At 43.9% G+C, this 22,910-nt stretch overlaps 1 protein-coding gene across 3 annotated transcripts in view; it reads left to right on the forward strand.

Annotated features, from left to right (window-relative positions):
* The window catches only part of HERC3 (HECT and RLD domain containing E3 ubiquitin protein ligase 3), a 667,675-nt gene that overhangs the window by 607,939 nt on the left and 36,826 nt on the right, over positions 1–22,910 (forward strand). For all 3 annotated transcript variants that reach the window (XM_086961614.1, XM_086961616.1, XM_086961615.1), the window contains exons 23-24: positions 8,825–8,907; positions 16,595–16,778. In XM_086961614.1, the coding sequence (XP_086817740.1) occupies positions 8,825–8,907; positions 16,595–16,778 (267 nt within the window). The remainder of the gene's footprint in view (positions 1–8,824; positions 8,908–16,594; positions 16,779–22,910) is intronic.

Here is a 22,910-nt window from a genome sequence, read left to right on the forward strand (position 1 = left end):
AATTGAACCCTGGTCCCGGGCCTTTCTCTGCTTCCGGGTCTGCCGCCTCTAACCAGTGAGCCACACCACTCATCTACAAGCATACAAATAGCAATAGAGCCACGAGGGACACACAAATCTGTTGCCTCTTGAATGGCTCAACAGTTTTGGGTTTCCGTATTTTCTAAATCCTTTTCCTGCTGTGCTTTGCCTCTTGGGTTTTGAGGAGCTAGCCCATGGCCATTAATGGCTCATAGCGGTAAGCATTTATGTTCACCACTTTTCGAGAATTGTTCTATCCAATGCTATTATAAGAATAAGTGCTGTAGATTCATTTTTTCATTGTGCACCTCAACAATATGTGTATCAGCTTTCATCTGACCCAGACATGTGCTATGTTTTTTCTCCTTCCTGACCAAAAAAGACCGCCAAGTGGTGTCTTGCATATAGCCATTGGTTTTATGAATGTCAAAACACTGGAGTTATGCATCGCTTTGATAGTCTTTCTCTGTCATCCTATATGCATTTAGCTTTGGATTCAAACTTTTTATTTTTCTGTTTGGCTGAGGCATCCAGTGACTTTTAACTGGTCATGGTGATGGAGATATTTATTTTTTATTTTCCTGGGAATAAAGCTTATTCTCAGGTCTAATTCATAGGTTCCCTGTGAATTTGATAATCTTCCTTATTATGCTTGTACATAATCCTTCTGTATGTAAGGACTTTAGGGCTGGAAGTCAATGGAGACAATGCCCCTGAGATGTCCTGCTCCCAGTTTCATAATTTCTGAAAGATACTTTTCCTGCTCGGAAGACTCAAATCAACAGTCTCCTGAGTTTAGCTGTGTGTTCTATTCTGCTTCCAATGGAGGTGCACACTAAATGTAATTCTTTTAAGCATGGTAGACTGGTCATTATTGGCAGCGAATTAAACATTTTGGGGTATGACATTTTTCCTTTAATCCTCTTGGCAAGACCGCCTGCTTATATTCCCTGGAATATATCTGTACAGTTTGTCATGACCTGAATCCTTCTCTTTCCTCAAACTACTTCTGCTGAGTGTCATATTTATGTAGTAGTGTCTTGTACAATAGGTGTTTGGGTACACTTGATTGTGTATGTGTTGCCTCAAAATAGTGGTTCACAATAGAATACAGATTAAGACCTTGCTGGTAACTGCCTTTCTTGTCCCCCACCCATGTTCATGCTGCTGCTCATCCCTCCCTCCCTGAGCAATCAAGTGCAGCTCAGTTTGTGTGCCTGGATTGTATGCACAAATGCTAAATAGAAAAGCAGGATTACTTTGTGGTTACTCAACTGGTTTGTGGAAGATCCACCAGGTCAGCCTTTGGCCTGCAAGTAGTTGACGTTTGTGAAAGGAAACGCCAAGGAATGTTTATTTGTTCCCACCCGAGGCGGGGCATGTACTCTGTGTCCATCCACTATATATAGAGTTCAGTTCTGTAAGGTTGTCGGCAGCCCCAGTAAGAACCTCTAATTTGGTCAATCCAGTCTGAAGTGAATTTGCATCCCTGAAAGTATTGTGAAATGTCTTCCATAATCCAGATTCTCGGCTCGCTTTGAGGACCATTGCAACGATTGGGAAGCCCATCCGAGTGCTGCTGTTTTCAGCCCAAAATTGCAGGAGGGGGCCGAAGCCCTGGTACATGGCTATGGTTAAGAAGTGGGTTGTTGCCTTTGCAATGTTGTGTCCCAAAGGGGCAGCAGACCTAAGTGTGTTGTCACAACTACCCTTGCCAGTTGGGGGCAATGGTGAAAATATGGACCGTCGTGGTACATCACTGCAGTGAAGAAGCGGGGTGTCGCCCATCCAATGTAGAGACATGAAGGGGCCCCCTCACATGGAGTGTGCTGTTAAAAACTCCTTTATGCCTTGTCAGTGGAATCTGATAGAGACGTGTAGCTGCAAATTCCTTAACTTAGAATATCCCCAGGCGTCAGACTGGATCCGGAAACTTTTCCGCAGCAGCACCTCTGCGCACCGGAGGAATGGGGGTGGGGGGGGGGGTTGGGCCGCGGCTTCGCCCTGACTTCGTCCACGGACATAACGTCAGCGGAGCCATATATGCCCCTACCGGCACGCTGACGTCAGTTTTTTTCTTTTCCACCTCCAGCACAGATCCTGGAATACCAGCAGTTCCGTGGCCTGATTTTTCGGGCCTTCTAGACACCCTTTGTGTCGTGGGAACAGTGTGCAATGCCTTCCGGCTTTTAGGCTTGTGAAGCCTGTGCGCGTCAGATGTCTGACACTGTCCCGCACCCCATCTGTATGTGGTGCCTCGGCTTGCACCACAACTCCAAGGACTGTGATGCCTTTCAGAGGATGAAGCCAAAGACCTTGAGGGAGCGTCGCATGAAATTGCTGGCCGCTCGGATGTCCGGTCTGGCTCCCTTCCATCGCCGCGTAAGCACAGGCATTGCTTACGGAGATCCTCATCCACTGTCCGTGCCGCTGCCGCCCATTCCTCTCACACTGAACCTGATATATGCGCATGGCAACCTCATCCTCAGTACCCACCCTTTCCGGGTGTTGGGGCATCGCATGCCCAAATGGAGGCCTAGTCTAAGGCACTCCAGGCTTGCTTAGAGGCACCCCCTCTCCCTGGTGCGCCTCCGGGTCCCACAGAGGTAGCAGGCACTCATGCGGTACTTCGTCTGTGGACGTTTCCCCGGCACTGGCTGTATGCGTCAACACAGATTCCGGAGCCGACGGGACGCCACCAAGCCAGGGCCCAGAGCACATCCCACCCCGACAGTCAGGGCATATCCCTGTGCGGCTTCCTGCGCTGACGTTGGAGGCGGCGCAGGCAGCGCCCAGGTCGACGCCGGGTACTACCCCAGGCTCGACGCCGGTGCCTCGTGCTCCTTCCAGACAGGTTGCAGTGGGATCGACGTCGGTCGGCGTCCAGGTCGAGTCCTCTGTATAGGTCATCGACGTCCAGGCGACTCCGATACAGCGTCTGGCGTTGAGTCTGCTTCCTTTGGTGGTTGCTACCCCTGACTCAGGCGGCAATAGGTCTCCACCACGGCGTCCGCCAACGCCGTTGCTGCTATTTACGCCTCCTCATTTGGAGCCTGATGCTTCCCTGGACTCCCCTGATGAAGGAGCCAGGGTGCAAGTACCCTGTGTTGCCTGGCCTTCGGGTCAGTCTCCAGCTCCTCCACTCCTCATGTCTAGTGGCAGGATTAGCCTTTCACTGTCTCCTACTGAAAGTTTGTTATCACCTACACGGATGGCAACTGAGTCTACTGCTGCCTTTGCGCTCGCAGTTCATGGGACGCCTGCTGTGCTTGGCTTTCAGCCTCCTATGGTGCCTCTACTTTCTGATCCCTTGTTGGATCTGCTCCTTTTGGAGCCTATTGAAGTAGAACCCTTGCTGCCCTTCGGGGACCTCTACTTGACACCCTGGGTGGCACATGGCCAAGACACTCTTCTAAAATATAATGAAACTGCAGCTGACTATACGTTTGGCACCTCAGTTTTAGTGTCCAAAATATTTTAAAGTCCTATGCCCGTAGCTCCGAGACCTGTCGCAGTTGGATCTCACTGGAGATCCAGAAACATCAAAATGAAAATAATGGAGGCAGCACCAGGGATAGAATCACAATAGCCAGTATGTTCTAATCAGATGTCTTTCTTCTTCTTTATTTTAAAACAGCAGGACAACAGCCAACTCGTTTCGTTCCTTTTATAGGAACTTTTTCAGAGCTGAAAGTAACATAAAACTACATAATTAACTACATTTAAAATTCATTAATCCAATTACGAACAAATAAACATTTATTCACCATGACACTCAAATATTAACAGATGTTTAAAAAGATCAAAAAGCACATTCTCGGATACCGTATGGCACTAACACCTAATATGACTACATAAGATAGGATAGTGAGACCCAATGTGCCAGTTCAAGAATTCATCACGCATAACGTAAAGTCTAGAAAATCTGACCAACGCCATTGGTTGCGATCGCGGTCACGTGATGCACTTCTAATCCTATTAGAATTGTTGTAGTTCGTATGTTGCAAGTTGTTCAATCCACGGAAGCGCGAACGCTTGTGTAAGCTCGTAAGTTACTTTGCCTTTGTTTTTTAGTTTTTGAATGCTTATACCATTTAGGTTGGGGGGAGAAGCCAGCGGCATTATTTCTGCACAGAATTAAGGTGGAGCATACTTCTGCTCAGGTTTTCTAGACTTTACGTTATGCGTGATGAATTCTTGAACTGGCACATTGCGTCTCACTTTTGATCACGACGGTTTCGTTTTTCCTTTTTCCCTCACGCTGTGCGGTTGAGAGTGACGCTATGCCTTATTGTTTAGTATTGTTGGCCATTTGTAGGGTGACTAATTTGGTCCTGTTTGATTTCCTTTTTATAGACCCCTGACGAAGGGTCATGGCTGTTGTTTGACCCGAAATGCATTGGGTATTTTCAAAACGTGGATTAATGTATTGATTGACAGCACGGCATAAGAATATTATTATGTTGGCAAGAAAGAAAACATTACGTTAAATTACAAAATGGATCTAAAAATGTTTTGAACTGAATAAACTTGGATGATCTTGAATGAGAAAACTTCGTTTTCGTCGTTATTGGAGAGCCCAGTCTAGAGGCTAGTGTCACTATCCTCAACACTTGCTTGATTCTTAAAGGCACGTGCAGGCTACGTGCGACGACAAGGGCACCCACCAGTATACTTTAAAAATTTGTTGAAAACAGTTGACAGAGTGCTCGGGATAACACTACTTGTTGTGACATAAGATAGGACTCACAATCGATTGTATAAATAAACATACATCGATAAACATGCATATACACACATATATATATACAATATAAAACATATGAACCTGGGGAAGGAGAAAGGAGAAAAAGAAGGACCATATCAGTGTCTATTGGGCGAACATCCTTAAGTCAAAACATCACCATGTAATATTCTCATATCGAAGGGGATATCCCCCCAATCAAACTGCTACAGTAATAGTGTATATTCTGTAATACTTCATGTTTAAGCTAATGGCAATGAGGAATAAAAGAATAATTGATTAAAGTGAGAAGATTGGGGGTGGTGATAATGGGAAAGGAGAAACGGTACACTAAAAGTAATAAGAAAGACACCATTCAAGAGAAGATGGAGGTGTACTAGATAAAGTAACACTTTATCTAGTACACCTCCATCTTGTCTTGTATGGTCTGTTTCTTATTACTTTTAGTGTACCGTTTCTCCTTTGCCTATGCCAGATTCCGATGCCCTACAGACAAACCAACCGAACGTGCAATAGAGCAAGGTATATGAGAACTCTGTAGGAAGAGTCAAGTGACTCCCAGCAGACGTCTCTTCAGAGACTCCTTAGGAGCGTACAAAGGCAAAGGCAGAACCTAACGCCAGCGAATACCCCACATAGGGTAAGGCTGTCTCCCAGAAGGGGTGTCCTCTTGGGCTAAGCACACAGTCAGAGGACTGATAAAATAAAACAAGAGAATCAGCCAAACGGCTGTACGGAATGAACATAGAGAAGGCTAACCAGCCATGAATACTAACCGGGCACTATAGCCAACCTGTGTATTAGGTTGGGCGCCGTAAATTAAGGCAGAGAATATGGCACCAAGATTCTTTCCTTTTCTCAACCCGGTATACATAAAAGGGGGGTTTCATGCTGTTCTTGACGGATTTTAGTGTGTTTGCCTCCCATTGCTTTCCGCTCTCTTTAGAGCTTCATGGTCTGGTGGTTCACTGCGCTATCATTCCTGCAAAGGTTCGTCCCCAAGGTTGACGGTGCTGTTAAGTCACCTTATGGTCGACTAAGTTCTTTCGGGTACTTGATGAGGTTCAGTCGCAGACCCACCTCCTCTATGTGTATGGCTTTGGTATCTATTCTAAGTTAAGGAATCTGCGGCTAGACGTCTCTATCAGATGAACGAGTTACTTACCTTCGGTAAGGATGTATCAGGTAGAGACTTAGTCTAGCCGCAGATTCCTTAACGCCCGCCCGTCCTCCCCGTTCTTCCTCTTTCTGACACAGAAAAGTTTGTCCGACGAAAACTGGCGTCAGCGCGCCGGGAGGGGCATATATAGCTCCGCTGACGTGATATCCGTGTACAATGTCAAGGAAGAGCCAGGCGGCGCCTTACCCGGCGTGCAGAGGTGCTGCTGCGGAAACTTTTCCAGATCCAATCTGACGCCTGGGGATATTCTAAGTTAAGGAATCTGTGGCTAGACTGTCTCTACCAGATACATTGTTACCGAAGGTAAGTAACTAGTTAGTCAAGCTATCCTGGCTGATGAGGGGTGAAGCCCCGAAACCGGTCCTAGGATACTTGTTTCACGTCCAGGGAGGACCTGGCCTGCCAGTTCGGGCTGGACTGCTCCCATTGGGTGCAGGGGCAGGACTGAAAAGCATATGGCTGGATTCAATCTGGAATGGCTTGGGGAGCAAAAAACGATGGATTTAGGCTCAGATCTCTGTACTGGGGTGAACGTATGACATTGTGCTGCATTCTGTCCATCAATTGTTGTTTTTGCAGAAACTCCTTTATGCCAGGTGGGGGTCGTAGTGAAGATAAGGGGCGTTGTTCTGGTACAGCGCTGGTACTAGAAAGAGGGCTGTCACCCCAAAGAAGTCGTCACTGGAAATGTGTTTTTTGTAACCCCTGCCAGGAGTAAGGGTGCAGTAAAAAAGAGAGCTATCTCCCTTTAGTAGCTTGCACTAGAGCAGCAAAGCAGATACTGATCCGAAGGAAAGAGCACCGATTCTATCACCAGAACCCAGGAACACCTGAGACCAGACTCAGGAAAACCTACCAAATGACTGGAGGAGCACAATGGACCCTTGCCAACTTGCCACACCTTCCAGACTTCTTCTCACTGCTGGGCTGCTGATGTACGTCCAGGCCAGTTGAACCTCAGCCCTTCACAAGACCGGGCAAGTCTGATTGCCAGGCCAAGGAACCTTGGAGGAACTTGCTCTTGTGGATTTTGTACGACTTGTACTTTCTATGTGCTCCCCACCTCCCAATCTCCATCCCCCCCTGAGAAGCCTTGCACTGCTCAACCCACTCACCACGGAGAGTCAAGTGCATAAGGGGTAGTACTTGTCCCAGTTACTCAAGACCCATAGTTGGCCTGCGCTGGGCCATTAGAAATAAAAGGCCACAACCTTCACGGTTGCACCGTGTAACTCCTGCTTGCCCTGTGGCCCTCTGAAAGGGATTCTGACATCTAAGTAACTGGGAAAGAAAATGCTCTGCCATGCCACTAGGACATTGTAAACCTGGTTGTACCACAAAGTCAGCTGCAGAAAATTTGGTAAATCATCCTCCCCAACACAGCTGAACAGTCAAAATCTGGTGGGTGGACTGCAGCTTGGACAGCAAAGGCATTGCCTACACCCCAGGCACTTTGAAGCTTCTTCATCCATCAATGGCTAAATGTGGCTTTTATTGTGTGACCGTGCTCTGTTGCTTTTATTGGAGAAATGAAGGATCCATGTTAGACACTGTATTTGTTCATCTCTTTGCACATAATATTATCTCTCAAGCTGAATGCCACATTTTTGACCCCTTACTTTATTTCCTACCTTATTCACCCCCAAAACGGTTAGTAACTATGTAATACCACCAGACTGTTTCATTCTGCATTCCTAACACTTCTGCCTTGACCTCAATCCTGTGCAGGTCTTGGAAGGAATCTACATCATCCACTATGATTGTTGTAATTTATAGAACCCAATCGGACATGCCTCATTTTTCCCTTCTTTAAACTAGCTAAGATTGCATTCTCCTTCTCAGCTGTGTAATGTACATTAGAGAAATCTGTTTCAGTTAGTGACCGATTAATGAAAAGTGAGAAATGTAAGAACCTTTTCCCTTGCAGCAGCTTCCTGCCTTTGCCCTAGACAACAATATCTTATGGATCTAGGCAATCGTAGGTAGACTTCCTCATCAATATAGAGAAGGTTGGCAGCCTGTTAATGCAAAGTCCCTAGATGTGATATGTGTCACTGAGTAAATTCCAATATACATTTGCTTTTAATATGACACTAAAAGCTTTAATAGTAAGTTAAGTATTAGGATTATTTCCTGGTAGGATCAGAAGGACTGTCAATCGAAAGAGGTAAAGTTGCTCACCTCTAAAATGAACATTATGCCTGATCATAAAACCTTAGACAAATTGGTGTTAGGGTCAGTCTAGTGTGTTCATTTGCAAATTAAGAGATGCCCTTTAAGAAGCTGACAATGTATGTTTTGATAGTATGGAGGAGGGGGTGTGTGTGTCTTCTAGTAAGATCTCCAACTTACTCATTGTTTTCAGCTCCCTGCATCATGACCTTTGGGACTCACTGCCTATCACTGACAGTGCACTGCAGAATGTTTTCATATGCAAAGACAAATGTAAAGGTTTGAAAGCTTGATCTCCACTTTCCTTTCACCTAGCACCCACCTCAGTAATCTACCAACTTGCTTCTATTTCTTGCATTCTATGGTTGCAAAATACTTCTTAGAGCTCCTAAACATGGGCATACTTTTCTTTCCTCAGAATTATTTTCAAAAACTGTTTCAGGAACTTTTCAGACACTGAGTTGTCCAACACCACTGGTGTCTTTAGCACTAGGATTCACAACGCCCAGTACATAATTACAGTTGATGTAACTTTTAGCTTGGATCTTAAAAAGGAGACTTACTATAGCTGAAGTTGATTGGTGGTGACTTAATGTAAAGTATCTCGGTTATGTCAGAAATAGCCATAGGAAGTAAACTGTTTATGTAAATGAAGGGGCAGTGTGTTAGAATCTTTAAAGTGTTTATTTCGTTTTCTTGTGGTTCAGATTTGCAGGGTGAATTATGGAGTGACTGAAACGAAGATGCTTGTGCCCGAGGGAGACAAAATCACTGTGACAAAGAACAACCGGTAAGCATATGGCAACATTAATTGTGGGCTTTAAAAAGTACTGCTCATTCCCTTCAAATATGTCTAGTGGATAAAGCTCCACGGAAAATATTTTTGGCTTTAGTTGAGTGGTCCTTAGCTTTGTTGTTAGTATAACAGAGTATTTATCTCAAGCCAGTTCCTGATGGTCTCCGTTCTACTGCCACTCTATCCACCTTACTTACTTTATTACTAATTCTGACCCATGCTGTGACCAGTGTTCCCAACTGTAGGACAGGAGCTTGGCTCCAGCACTATGTTGAAGATTCATACACGCCAGAGACTACACAAATTGGTAGGGTATGGAAGAATGAACAGGGAATACCAATACATGAGCTAAAGAAACAGTTACTATGCTTAAACTATGTTGTAAAGATTAATTTGCTCAAAGGGTAGTGGAAAGGGTAACTTTAAATGCATGGGGAGTAGCGAGTAAAGCCCCTCTTATGATATGACCAGGTTACTTAAGAGTGATGAAAAAGGGTGAAGTCCATATCTAGATACAGAGGGTCATTGAAAATTAAGTACCCACATTTGGCACAGGAAGGATGCAAGCAACTACTGGTTACTCCCCTCCACCAACAAATTCCCACTCGCTGTGAAACCTCATAAGATTCAGCGAAGGGAGATGGAAGCTTTTTATCATCAAAAAGCCATCTCTCTGGAAGAAAGGTGGTTTGTTCACCATTTTTTGGTCCAATAGTATTGTGGCCCCAGTGCACCAATGGTAAAAAACACCTTTTGTTAAAGTTAGAGCCTGGTAGCCTCAGACTGTCTTAGGACAAGGGGAATAATACTGGACAGTGTGCTCTGAGAGAATACAAAACATCTATGCAACCGATTTTAGCGATGTTTCCCTACTTTGTAGTAAAGGAAGGCATATAATGTTGGCTACAGGAAAGGACAGAGGCATATATGTGCTGTATTTCAAAATGTGCAAAAAGAACAGATGATGGACGGAATGCTGAACAAATCAAACATTCACCCTCAGGTCGCAAATCTGGCTTAAATCCATTGTTTTTCGGCTGCCACGCCATTCCAATTAAGACACAGCCATATGCAAATCAGTCTTGACCCTGCTACCGATGGGAACAATCCAGTCTGATCTGCCAGCCCATGACTCCCTGGACCAGAAAGAAGCATCTTGGGACCGGTTTCGGGGTATCATCCCTCTTCAGCCAGGCTAGCTTGAATCTGGTGGCTTGGCCAGCACTGGACCCACGTCTGGGCATTCCCTTCCCTCTTAGGGTGACAAACGCAAAAAGAACAGATGATGGTTTGAATGCTGAACAAATCAAACATTCACATCCAGTCACAGATCTGGGTTAAATCCATTGTTTCTTTGCACTCCACGCGATTCCAGTTTAGACCCAGGCATGTGCAAATCAGTCTTGACCCTGCTCCCCATGTTTTCTTGACTGAGGGTGAGTATTTGAAAAGTTTCAGCACTCCGTCCATCATCTTGTTGTGTGTATATTTCAGAGCGTGTCAGTAATACTCACAAAAGGAGCCTAGGGATGAATACAAAAGTGATAGAAAGAAACTTCAAACAATATTTAACCTTATTGAAAAAGTAGTTTCTCAGCAATTACTTAATTGATGTTCACCAGGGTTTAGTTGGAGAAAGCTTGGGACTATGTATGGGTAGTCTTTAGATTATAGCCATTTTTAATTTGCACTGTCTGTTATCTTCTGTCATGGTGGGGGGGGGGGGGTCACTGAGAGTTGAGAAAAATGAGAGTACTGCCTTGTAATTTTCCTTAAGTATCTTTCCAGATAGTCCAGTTTGGGGGCGGGAAGATAATTCAGGGTGTTTGTTAACTGGCCAGAGAAAGGCCTACTTTTTTGGGTAAAGTTGTTTCGATATTGTTTAAGGGTTTTGAAGTTATTTTGGGGGCTAGAGGTTGAGGGCCAGGGAATTGATAGCATTACAAGAAATATCAGATGTTATGCTGCCGTATCTGCCTACTCTTGAGCATTTAAGAAAGTAAATCCAAATGCTTGAATGTTCAGTGATTTGTCATTTACTATTGGTTATCTAATTTCTACATTTTGGGTTTGCATTTATTTTTAATTCTTCACCCTTACGGTCTTAAGGATATTGATTGATCAGTGTGTAGATAAACAAATGTTCCATGTATACATTTGATATGCCTTAAGTTTTGGTTGAGAGTTATACTAAACATCTTTTCACCTTTTTTATGAGACCAGATAGCTATTCTATTTGTTAGTATGGTTAAATATGTTAATGTGTTATGTTCTTATAAATAAACTGAGTAGATTTGGAAGAAATAAAACTACTGGATGCCAAAAAGAAGTGACAATCAGATTGTAGTGAGGACATAAAAGCCAAGAGAGTTACTTGCAATGTTTGATTTAAACTAACTCAGTTCAGCAAGCTGGATTGTACTTACATCCTTCACAAAATTAACAGGAGCTGGAGTAATGAATACTCAGTAAAGGTAAATCTGAAACTACATTTGTACATCTGAAGTGGAAATGTCCTAAAATTGGTGTTTTTGAAGTGTAGATTAATTATAGTTGTTAAAACTGTGCTGACCTTCTTATCCAGCTGACCCTGAAAGCATACTGTGAGAAATTACCCTATTTTTGCCTGCCTGATTTTACTGGCTTTAGGACTCTGTGCACTGTACCAGTGCTGGACCGTAGTAAAGCTCAGGTGCTTCACTTCTAAAACATTTACTATGCATTGGAACTGCCTTTTTGGCCTTTGTAATGACCCTTGTCATCGTCGGTATGCTTGGATGGAGCTCTACTGGGTTCTCCGAAGATGTGCAGGCTTCACTGATGGACATGCTGAGGTTGGGGAGTAAACATGACAACTTGGAGCAAATTGTTGCAAAAGGACACACAATTGCATACCAGTGTGCTTGAGGTCAAAGCACACTGGTAGCACCTAAAGCATTCCAGGAAAAATGTTTTGAGCTAACCAAATGATCATCACGTACTATACTCAAAGGCAGGGAGGCACTCTTTCTTCTCAACTTTCAATGATACCACAAACACTTTAGCAACAGGCTCATTGTCATTAAATTCCTCTACCGGTGTAATATTTGCCAAGAATGATGTTGCTGATCTCCTAGTAAGAAATCATTAGAAGACAGAACAGGGAAATCAACACTTGCATTTGAAAATGCTACTTTCAAGGCAGGGGATACCTCACATCAATCTGATTGCTGCATGTGGCATAAAATGCTAAATCACGCCCCCAGTAACCTCAACTCCATTCATTAGGATATGCTCCTTGGATAGAGATTGATCAGGGACCTTTGTATAGACTCTTGCCCAGTTGCCATTGATACCATTTGTAGTTTGCATAATGTGTCGATACCCATTACAGCTATACTCATTGGTCCCGCATAGCACTACAGCCATGGTTCTTGTTTATACTGGAAATGTGGATTCATCTTGTTTGCAAGATACCCCATCAACTGAGCGTAGTCAGAAGCATTGTTTGAATCTACATTCCAATCGGAAATCTCTAAATTCAGCCGTTTAGCATCTGAAATTTTGTAGTGTTGTTTCCCTCTAATTTCCAAACTGTATGTCTCTTCACAAAGGAATCCTGTTGCCTAACTACAAGTCTTGTAACACTTCTCTTCACCTGCACCTGCGTAATGCTTCTCTTCATGACATTTCTCAGTCTTTCAAGACTTGCAAAATCAGCCATGGCGTATACCTCCCTACAAGTACATTTTGTGCCTAATAGAAATCTAGTTATACAGGTGCTTGTGGAAGAGCTGAAAAAAATGATTTTACCCAAAATCATGCCTGTGCCTTCTTGGGATCTAAATTTTGCCCTAACAAGATTAATGGGCTCACTGTTTGATCAATTATACATGTGTTTTTCCAACAACTCACATGGCAGGATGGCTTTCTAGCAACAGAAACCTATTTCTCCAGCTTTAGTCCACTATAGGCAATGTCCTCTGTAGAGCGAGTCTTGCATGTAAGTAGCTGTCATAGTAGTGCTAAGATACCAAAAGTGGAGTCTCCTTTTCATATAAATCAGTCCATTGTGGCACCAATATTTTTACCAATCCACAAACTTTTGCAAATTAATTGTAACACACACTTGGTGTTAGATAGTTACCTGTGTCCCACATTGGTTATAGTTGTCCACTTTACGGGAAACAAAATCGCCTTCTTTCCATTTCCGTGCAATATTTCGGAAATCTAATTTCAAAGGCAGGTATTGACCAGTGGTTGTTGAATGCATTCAGATTTGGTATGCTAAAGTGAAAGAAACACTTAAAGGCAGTACATAAGCACACTCTACTAATTAGAAGAGAACCACATTAACTTTTCTGAGGGACTATAATCAAGTATTTTCCACATGCTATATTCTATTGTGAGTAATTCTGATGTATAAAATCAAAGTGTGTACTAACCACTTCATTATCTTCTGTGCTACCATCTGTGTCAGGAACAGTAAGCATTGTTTCCGTTATGTTGGTATCCCAAGGCAGGGACGCAGGATATTTGGCCAAAGCCATAGGGATAGTGCAAAAAAAAAAAAATCTTGTATTTTGAAAAAATAAATCTTGAATGCTCCATAATTTGTAGAATTGTTTATGTTCAGAACAAAAAGTCTTCTAGGCATTACAGAGGCTAAAGCTTCTTCATCTAGATTCTAGAAAACATCTCGCATTTAAAAAACCTGTAAAAATGGGGAGAGGCAGTTAGAAAATAAATTGGTTTGAACATGAGAGCAGACATTATCCAAGTGTGAATGCAAATAGAAAAGCTTCACATATCTCCCTTAACTTGATAGTTTTATATTTGTTTGCCTTAAAAACAAGCAAAGATTGATTCACGCCTTGTGAACTATTACTACTGTCTGGAGAACATTCCATTAGGTGGCTCTGCAAAACAACTACTTGGATATCTGTTCATTCATTTATGAAACACCATACATTTATCAAATCAACGGTGTTAATATACATGCCAAGCACGTTCATTAAGTTGCCAAAACCATCTTACAATATTATTTATTACTGCTTCCATTACATTCTGCATGTCGCTGTTTTAATGGAGTAAGGTTACTGCTTTACACTCGCTGCATAGCATGCAACCTACTACTACAGATGCCATAAAGGGTAAACATTAATTGTACCAATTGGCTGGTTCATTGTTGTAGTCTAAGTTGTCATTCACCCATCCTCCACCCTGAAGAGCTTGGATGGTTTACCAAATGCTTCAATACTACTTGCATCTTTACCTCCAATAAGCTCAGCACACACAGATGCATGCTCAAATGCAAAAGAAGAACGTTGAAGAAAAAAACTACTTGTAATATTAAAAACTCAAAACTACATGGTAGGAGAGTGCACAACATGTGAAATTACAACTCTACATGGCTCAAGCGGAGTGTTACAGACATGTCATATTTTCTTTAACCCTACTATTGTACTCTATCCCAACATATCCAGTGAAATCCTGTACTGAACAGTTCCACTTCATGGGGTGCAAACACAAGCTATCAGTATTCACAATCCTAATAACCTGAACTTCCACACAGTCCACCCTAGCCAACTTTAGGGAAGGAGTTACGCATGAAAGTTGTTGGATGGAAGAAAAGTATTATGATATCTAAAGTACTCAACATTGTTCCCTATAGAGGTCAGGAACCTGAAATTGGTTAGCAGTTTTAATCGGCCCTTGAAAACTATCACAGGCTTTGAGGGTTGAGATTGCCACTTGTAAAGCCAGCTTTTTCGAAGCCAGTGGCAAAAAGTGTTTTTCAGACGTATGGACAGACCTTAACAAATGCTTCACATGTGTACCTTTTTTGTTTTGGTAGGATTAAAGCAATAAAGATCTCTGACCCCAGTGCCCTGTGATATTTTTAATTCCCTTCTGGTTCCCATGGATAATGTGACAATTGCACTAGTGCAAATACACTTCTCAAAATGATTGTTGGGTTGTGTGAAAGAAAGACTGATCAAATGACCGCAACACCTATAATCAAGGTAGAGAGGTCTCCTTAAGCATTTTATTATATTATCAGGCAACCCAGTTTAGAATACCGGCGGAGTGGCCCAAAACATGAACTGTGGACACCCATGGGTCAAGCACTAATGGGAAGAGCCCTGTGGGGTATAAGTCGAATTAGCCCATGTCCTAGGTAAGTGAGTGCCCCGCTCATTACATCCAGAGGGCCATTGTAAAATCAGCACCAATAAACACTTGTCACTGGGTGCGAAAGAAGGAACAGTTGTTATCTATAAAGAGATCACCCCATTTACTAGTACAGGTCCTTTTGTACAATAGAAAACTAAATACAAAATAAATGTGTGTGTGGTCCACGTAGGACTGTACCACTGCCTTGTGATCATAAAGATGTCAAAGGGTGGGGGACAAACGGGTTAATATTAATTAAGACGGGACAGTGGATACCTCTTCAGCACTTCATAGCTAGGACTCTCCTCTTCAGGGGATAGGAGTATAGAGTGACATGCTGGGGAGGCTGGGTCAAGAAAACTGTAACCTAAAGAGTAGTTGTAAGGTTAGTGTGGGCTACTCCTGAGTTTACAGTCCAGGATCATTAATTGAGGGGCATCTCCACAGAGTCCGTCAGTGAATGATGTAACTTAAAATGCCTGGATATGTATTAACTGAATTGTATAAGACTGTTAATAACGTTTGCAGATAGAAGATCAGGGGAAAGGGAAAATGATGGACTTTTTAGGATCATACAATCTGGTCGAAGGGGACAGCTATGATTGCAATTCATAGTAAAGCAAACCATTAAACCGCACTATTATCAACAAATAAAGTGATACACAACATAGCTTCATGCCCTCATTCAAAATAGTTTCATGAAAACAACAAACGGTGTTAACCCTCGTTTTTCTCGTCCCTTTGCCTATCTAGCCTCCTTCACCAGTTTTCTCTTTGGTTTTACATGAGAGAAGCTAGTTCTCATGAGTCATAGCTTGTACCACTGTTGGTGCAGTTCCTAGGAAAAGCTTGCATAAAAGTATAGAATATAGAGGTGCAAGACTGAAAGATGAATCATAAAGTAATGTAACTGTAGCTAGCAGAAGTAATGTATTTCTGGTAATCTAGAGGGCTTTACATCAAATACACTTCATTCAATAAATAAGCTCCTGAATGAAGGAAGTGAAAAACTTGCATTCAAAATAATACATTAAAAAACTGAGTTTTCACCCACAAATACTTCCAACCGCCAGGAGTGGGGGATACAATGGTCAACATAGTTGACTGGACACTGCCAGCAAACTTCCAACATCCTCCCTCATAGCTCTAGCCCTGCTGCTAAATGTATGTTATTTCACACAGTCCATGAGGCATTACGAAGTCATGCAATGTTGTGGGACACAATGCCAACGATAATGTTTTCTGCACAATACAGCACAGCCACTTCGAATTTCTGCCATGTGATACAACAGATATAGTGAATCACCCATCAAGACATAATGCCCTGTAAAATGGTTTATCCCTAGATTAATGAATTGATGCTGAGACTGTATGAAGAATGTGAAATTTCAAAATGACATTAATGCAGTGAATTATCAAACTCTTGGTATTCTGGACTGTGACAAGGATAGCATCTTATTTCTTATTTTCCGTCAGCACCTTTATACTACCATTTTCCTCTACAACTGCACTCTTCATGTTTTAGGGAAGAATTTGTAGCTGCCTATGTGAATTATGTCTTCAATCACTCGGTGGAAGAGTCATTTGCAGCATTCTCAAGTGGTTTCTTGAAGGTGTGTGGTGGAAAAGTGCTTGAACTCTTCCAACCTTCCGAACTGAGAGCTATGGTCGTGGGAAACAACAACTACAATTGGCAAGAACTAGAGGAGGTAAGCAAAGGACCTATACCTATGTGTGTACATTTGGAACACTGTTCTGTTACACAATAGTGGGGCATGGATTTGTACCAGTAAGTCCGAATAATACAATTCTTGCTATTTAGTCAAGTTAGTGCCAGTCTTTCAACATCTTTATTATGCCATTCTTCTCAATATTCAGCCAGTGCACGATATATGTATGTGTTTCCATATTTAATTTCAGTTGAAGGGACACTATGGTTACAAATTAAAACCAGAGCTACTCAGTCACAATTTGCTTCTTCTCTCTCACACACAATCACACAGATGACATTGCAAGCGACATTAACATTGATATTATCGTGACATCACTAAAGCAGATCATCACCCCAGTGTCCCTCAAGTGTAGGGCATGACCTACAGCTGCGCATGTCGAGCTCTGCCCCGGCCCAGTGCTCAGCCCCTCCCCCTTCCAAAATCCTACCAGCATGGCCTTCTCTCTGGAGTGTTCTGGGTGTAGGGCTGGAACTTCAGCCCCCCCTTTTCAGAGAATATAGGATTGACCATTCTCGAAGTTCACAACCGTCTTGGTGCAGGATCTGGCCTTCATCCAGTTTCTGCATGCAGGAGCCCTTCCTGCAGAGCCTTCTAGGTTCAGTGTTTGAATATACTCAGCACTTTCTAGACGTTGTCCTTGGCACTCTTTAATTAACTCCCTTTTCTTCAGTGCCCATTGGGCTCATCCTTGTGCTATGCCAGCTAGGTGCTTAATGCAGAGCATGGCTTTCGGCTTGGGCCTGTGCTCATCACCACTTCCTTCTTTGACTACTGGGTACAGTCTTCAACGGTACGCAGCAGGCAGTGCCACTGCTTCTGTAAGCTCTTAGTGGAGCAGTTAGTCTTTTCAACAACATCTAGATGTCTTTGCAAAAGGTGCATATAGAATCAAGACTGTGTTTACAGTATCATTTAACCTATGTGTATAAGAGCAATGATGTGCAGCCTCAGTGATGTCATCAGTGATGTCACTGAAGATGATATATGTGATATCAGTGATGTCATTTGAGCAAAGTGACATTGTGAGCAGTCTTGGGGAGAATTTGACATACCTCACCAAAATAGAGAATGTTAGTGTCTTTGAAGTTTTTGATCATAACGTTCACATCACTTCAACTGCTTATCTTTTAGGGAGTTTCTGTTTTGTATTAAATGCTTTTGCCTTTTGAGTAACTAACAAAAACTTTTCTTTAACTGTTTAGTTTTGCTGTTATGGCCTCTTTGGCAGCCCTACTTAGGGAGAGGGAATATGCTTTGTTGAATTCTTTCCAGCCTTGTCGAAGGGCATGATGTAAGGTGCACATTATTCCCAATAGGGCAGGAGGGAACGGAAACTTCTTCAACTGGCTTTGCCTTGGCAGACAGGTGACACTCTCATCCCCCACCCACAGCCGGCTACCCTGAGAACTGTCAGCTGCACCAATGTCTAAAAATTGGAGCTCTCATGCTCCTCCTGCATGAGAGCTCTAATCTTTAGACATTGGTGCAGCTGACAGTTGTCCTAGTCTCAGGAGACTGGAGGAGCAGTTAAATGCTCCGAAGAAGCTTGATGCTGACATATCACAGTGTTAAGTTGCTGTTGCAGTCCTCCTCCCACATCATTTGGCTGGAGGAAGGTGACCAGGACGTCGGATAGTGATTTCCCGTCCATTTAGCAGTAGGATTAGAAGAAAAATTACGGTGCCTATTGCGATTTACAGAAGCAACACTAGTTGTGTATATTTTGAAAAGCAATATGCTTAGTTGTCCTCGCAGGCATGCCATTATATTCCTTGTGCCCGTTTCTTGTAGAGGAGGAAGACCAGGCGAGCTTAGAGCTTCCTGGATGCCCTGCTACTTCTGGCAGAAGGAAAAATAAACACTGCAGGGCTTAACATCTTCTGCAGTGCAACATTTTCAACCAAAATAAATAAAAGTTGGTGGAAGTGCATGGACATAATGTCCCCTGTAAACAAAATGGGAAAAAAAGGAAATATGTATGTGGTATGCTCTCGAGAGCTACTAGCAATAATGAAAGGTTATAAGGCCATAGGGGCTTGGGGGGGGCATGACTAACCGCCAAGCATGGTGGCCAAATCTTAACAGAGCTCCCAGCTGGAACCCAAAATATCGGGTCTTTACAGAGGAACCTGGGGGCAACTCTACTGTAACTTTCCCCCTATACGACGGTGGGGCAGCAGGGATCGATCGACTGCACTACCAACCCTGTGGATCCTCGCGATCACCGGGGAAATCCTTGAAAACCTGACACTGCACTCCCTGGCCTAGCGAAGCTGAGTGGTGCGTCCTAACAGGAAACGGCAGCCGGGTGGCCGCTCACCGATCGCGGTACTGAACGGCTCTGCGCGACTATGTAGTCTGCCCCCTGTGAACCTTGGACCTGCCCGGAGATGTGTGTACCATTGACTGGCGGCGGGGGCCTCTGTACCAGACGGACCTGAGCGTAACACCTGTGCAGTGTGACGCACTTTCCCTATTGTGTGGGGGACTGCTCCGAGGGTCGTTGACTGAACACGGGCCCTACAGCAGAAAAACAATTGCTGATCCTAGCTTGCCGGAGCCGCTGACTCCCCAGAGGTGCCTGCACATAGTCCTGTGAGGTGTTGCCATCACACACCAGGTCAGCTGCGTCACTGGGCCTTGACGGCAGTGGCGTGTTTCCTGTCTCCCTGCGGGTGTTGGGGCCTGCGCACCAATACTGCTGGTGTGTCCTCCTTCAGGGGCATGTCTGTCCTCTCTCTGCCCTTGCTCCCGGATTGCAGCGGCACACAAACGGAGTATACTCATTCACTGGCACGGAGGTGAGGCAGTACGTGTGACTGAAAATCAAGGGAGGTTCAGAATCCTTTGAAATTTAACTGCCGCTCTGGCCCCCACTATTGAAGCAGTTAAGACTGGGTCCTCGTAATCTACTTGAATAGTGGGCAGACTGAGACAAAGAATCTACTGCCTCATCCGTTAATGCTTGGATTGGATTGACTGTTGGAATGCTTCTCTTGCCTCGGCCCCTTCGGGCTCTGTTCCACTACTGATCGGTGCTGCATGGCTGGTTGCTTGCCCTCCCTGAATGGCCTGAGCAACGTGTCCCTCACTAAAGCACAGTCTTGACTACTTTGACTATTGTCTGGGGTTATTTAGATCACCTGTTGAGGCGCTGTGGCCCCCTCTTCTTATTGCGAGGGACTCTTAGTGCATACCCGAGGAGTCATTTGAGTGGATAACTGAGGGCCCTTGTGGTTCGTGGTGCAGCTAGTGGGCCGTTTGCCGACTACTCTCCACCGGTCCTGCCCTCCAGACTGGATCTGAACGACTTCTCACTACGCAGCACGAGTGAGGTTCTCTTAGCCTAGTGTGTTATTTACGATGGCTGGTTGACGCAACAAGTTAAATAGGTAGATCACAGCCCTGTCTCGCCTGACCCCTAAGGACTACACCAGTTACAGTATATGGCTTAACTCTTGTCACCCTTCTACGACCACACCGCCACTCTAGCTTGGCTCATTGACGCAATCGCTAGATCAGCCTCTTTGCCTTAGGACCGCAACTGGGCGGCCCTTCTTACTCTTGTATTGCACCACAAGCATTGTGATGGGACGTACAAAGGGGAAGCAGCATGACGTTCCTGCCACAGAAACACCACTTCAGGGGGATTGTGACTAGGCCTCTCAAACATCATCAAGTTGTGTCCCACCGACCGCCATGTCACCCCCTCCTGATAAGTTGGACCAATTTCTCCTTGAAATCAGGGACTCGCGCCAATCTATCGAGCAACAACTTGGCATTCTCACCTCTGGACTTACCCTCCTGCATGCAGATCATAATAAACTCTCTGACAGTCAAAGATCATGCACAGACACTGCTGGACCTAGTACCACAACGTAAGGAACACTCTGTTCAGTTGTCACAAATGCAAAAGCAGGTGACCACTCTGCTCGACAGATGCAGAAGGGCGGGCCAGACGCAATAATGTCCGTATTATTGGGCTGCTGGAACGTTTAGAAGGCCCCAACGCGACCCAGTTAGTTGAAAAATGGCTGAAGGATCATGTAGCCCTAGAAGGTCTTCCTACCTTTTTCTGTGTAGAACGTGCACATCGAATCCCTACGGGCAGGCCAACTGCAGGAATGCCACCCAGACCACTTATAGCCTGTATCCTTAATTATAGGGACCGTGACCATTTACTACAAAAAGCCAGAGAAAATGTTCCTATTCAGTATGAAAATACCTGCATCTCTCTTTACCCAGACTATACAGTGCAAGTAAAACGTCAAAGAGCTTCCTAGCAACCACTCAAATGGAAACTTCAGGCCCTCAATCTGAAATATGCCCTGTTGTTCCCGGCACGATTGAAGAATTTTTACGATCAGAAAGGCCACTTTTTTTATTGCCCTGAGACAGCAGATGCTTAGCTTGAATCCACTCTACCCTCCCAGGCTCTGGACAAAATAGATCAACAACTAGGACGAGTTCAGACACAAACAAACAAGCCTGGGTCCCGTCGCAGAAGGACAACGTGAACACTGTCCACTAAAAAACCATCACCGGAGCAGGCCCTAATGGAACAGGAGTCAGTGCTGGCGGTAGCTGCCTCCGTGCGTGACCCCACACAAGTCACATCCCCAGAACATTCTGATAACACAATGCCGTCGGACTCTGAGAGCAAAGATGTCTTGTTTCCTTAATTACCCCGCCAACTGTAAAGGACTTATTTTGCTGAAGTTGCAGATCGATTCCTGTGGATCTCCCGCGATTATGTCCTTATCTTGACCCGATGATGGGAAATACAACGTTATTAATGTACTCATAATCTTTGGGTTTTTTTTTCTACCCAGGTTTCTGTTTAGTCTAACATACTATAGGGTCCCACCATGTGTGTAGCTCTGTATGTAATTGTTAGGGCATGCAAGGAATAGGACCCACCCCACCCCCCTGCAGTTACTACATTGTATGACTGTTTGAAATTAGTAAATTTCGGCATAGGTTTGGACCAGCGTAAGTTGATTTTTGGCCCTAATATTGGATGTTATAGTTCATGGAGGGATTCTTGGTTCCTGGTCCACCCTATGTCACGCAATGTATTGTATTCCTCACATTTCCCTAGGGCACTCCTTTGTATCAGTTTGATGCGGTATGGAAGTGTTAGGCAAAAACAAAATATTGACATAGAATGTGCAGGGAATGGATCAGTCCACAAACGTCACAGACTTTATGCCCAGCTGAATAGGCAAAAATTCCAACTAGCTCTTATTCAGGAAACACATTTAACTAATTCAGAACTCTGCAAAATGCCCAAAAAATGGGAAGGACACATTTTTAACACCTCTTACTCCACCTTTGCCAGAGGGTCACTTGTTTGGTTTCGGAATGGGGTTCCCTTTGTGTTAAAGGAACAACGGATAGATACAGCAGGGCGTTATGTACTTTTAAATACATAAAACAATATCCACGGGTTCAAGCAGACTTTAGAACCACAAAAGACCTAAAAACAGTAACCATTAACCTACATACCTATAGCAGGCTACAGAAGGAAAAGTGCTATAAAAGGACGGATTCCCATCACTCATCAATGGTGACATGCTTCATCATCTGTGTCTCCTCCTAGTGTCACACTAGTGGCACTAAGAGCTACAACCCATTCAAAGGATAGGAGAGCTTGCAGATGTTTTTTTTTTTTTTAAAGCTATACAAATTTGGGCGCTAAAGCACGCTATTTTTTAGACCTACAGACCTGTTGTCCCAGATTGTTGAGTCTACGTACCTCGGGAAAACATTGTCTGACCATAACCCGCTTGAAATAATATGAGTGAGGGTTCCCACTCCGGTTCCAACTTGGCAGCTATGGACACAAAATCTGGAGGACGGGGTTTTATGAAACACACTAGGTACAGCTATTACTAATTACTTTGCGGAAAACGAAGAATCTGCACCCTCCCGCTTAGTCGAATGGGATGCATTTAAAACCGTGATTAGAGACACGGCTATAGGGGCCACCTTGGGAGCTCGGCAGGAAACGCACAAGAACCTTGCTTTAGTAGTAGGCTCTCTCTATAAACTAGAAAACTTGGCTATTACTTATCCATCTTAACAAGCACAGCTACAAGAAGCCAG

The sequence above is a fragment of the Lissotriton vulgaris genome, chromosome 3_1 (genome assembly GCF_964263255.1).
Source record: "Lissotriton vulgaris chromosome 3_1, aLisVul1.2, whole genome shotgun sequence".
Taxonomy (NCBI): Eukaryota; Metazoa; Chordata; class Amphibia; order Caudata; family Salamandridae; genus Lissotriton; species Lissotriton vulgaris.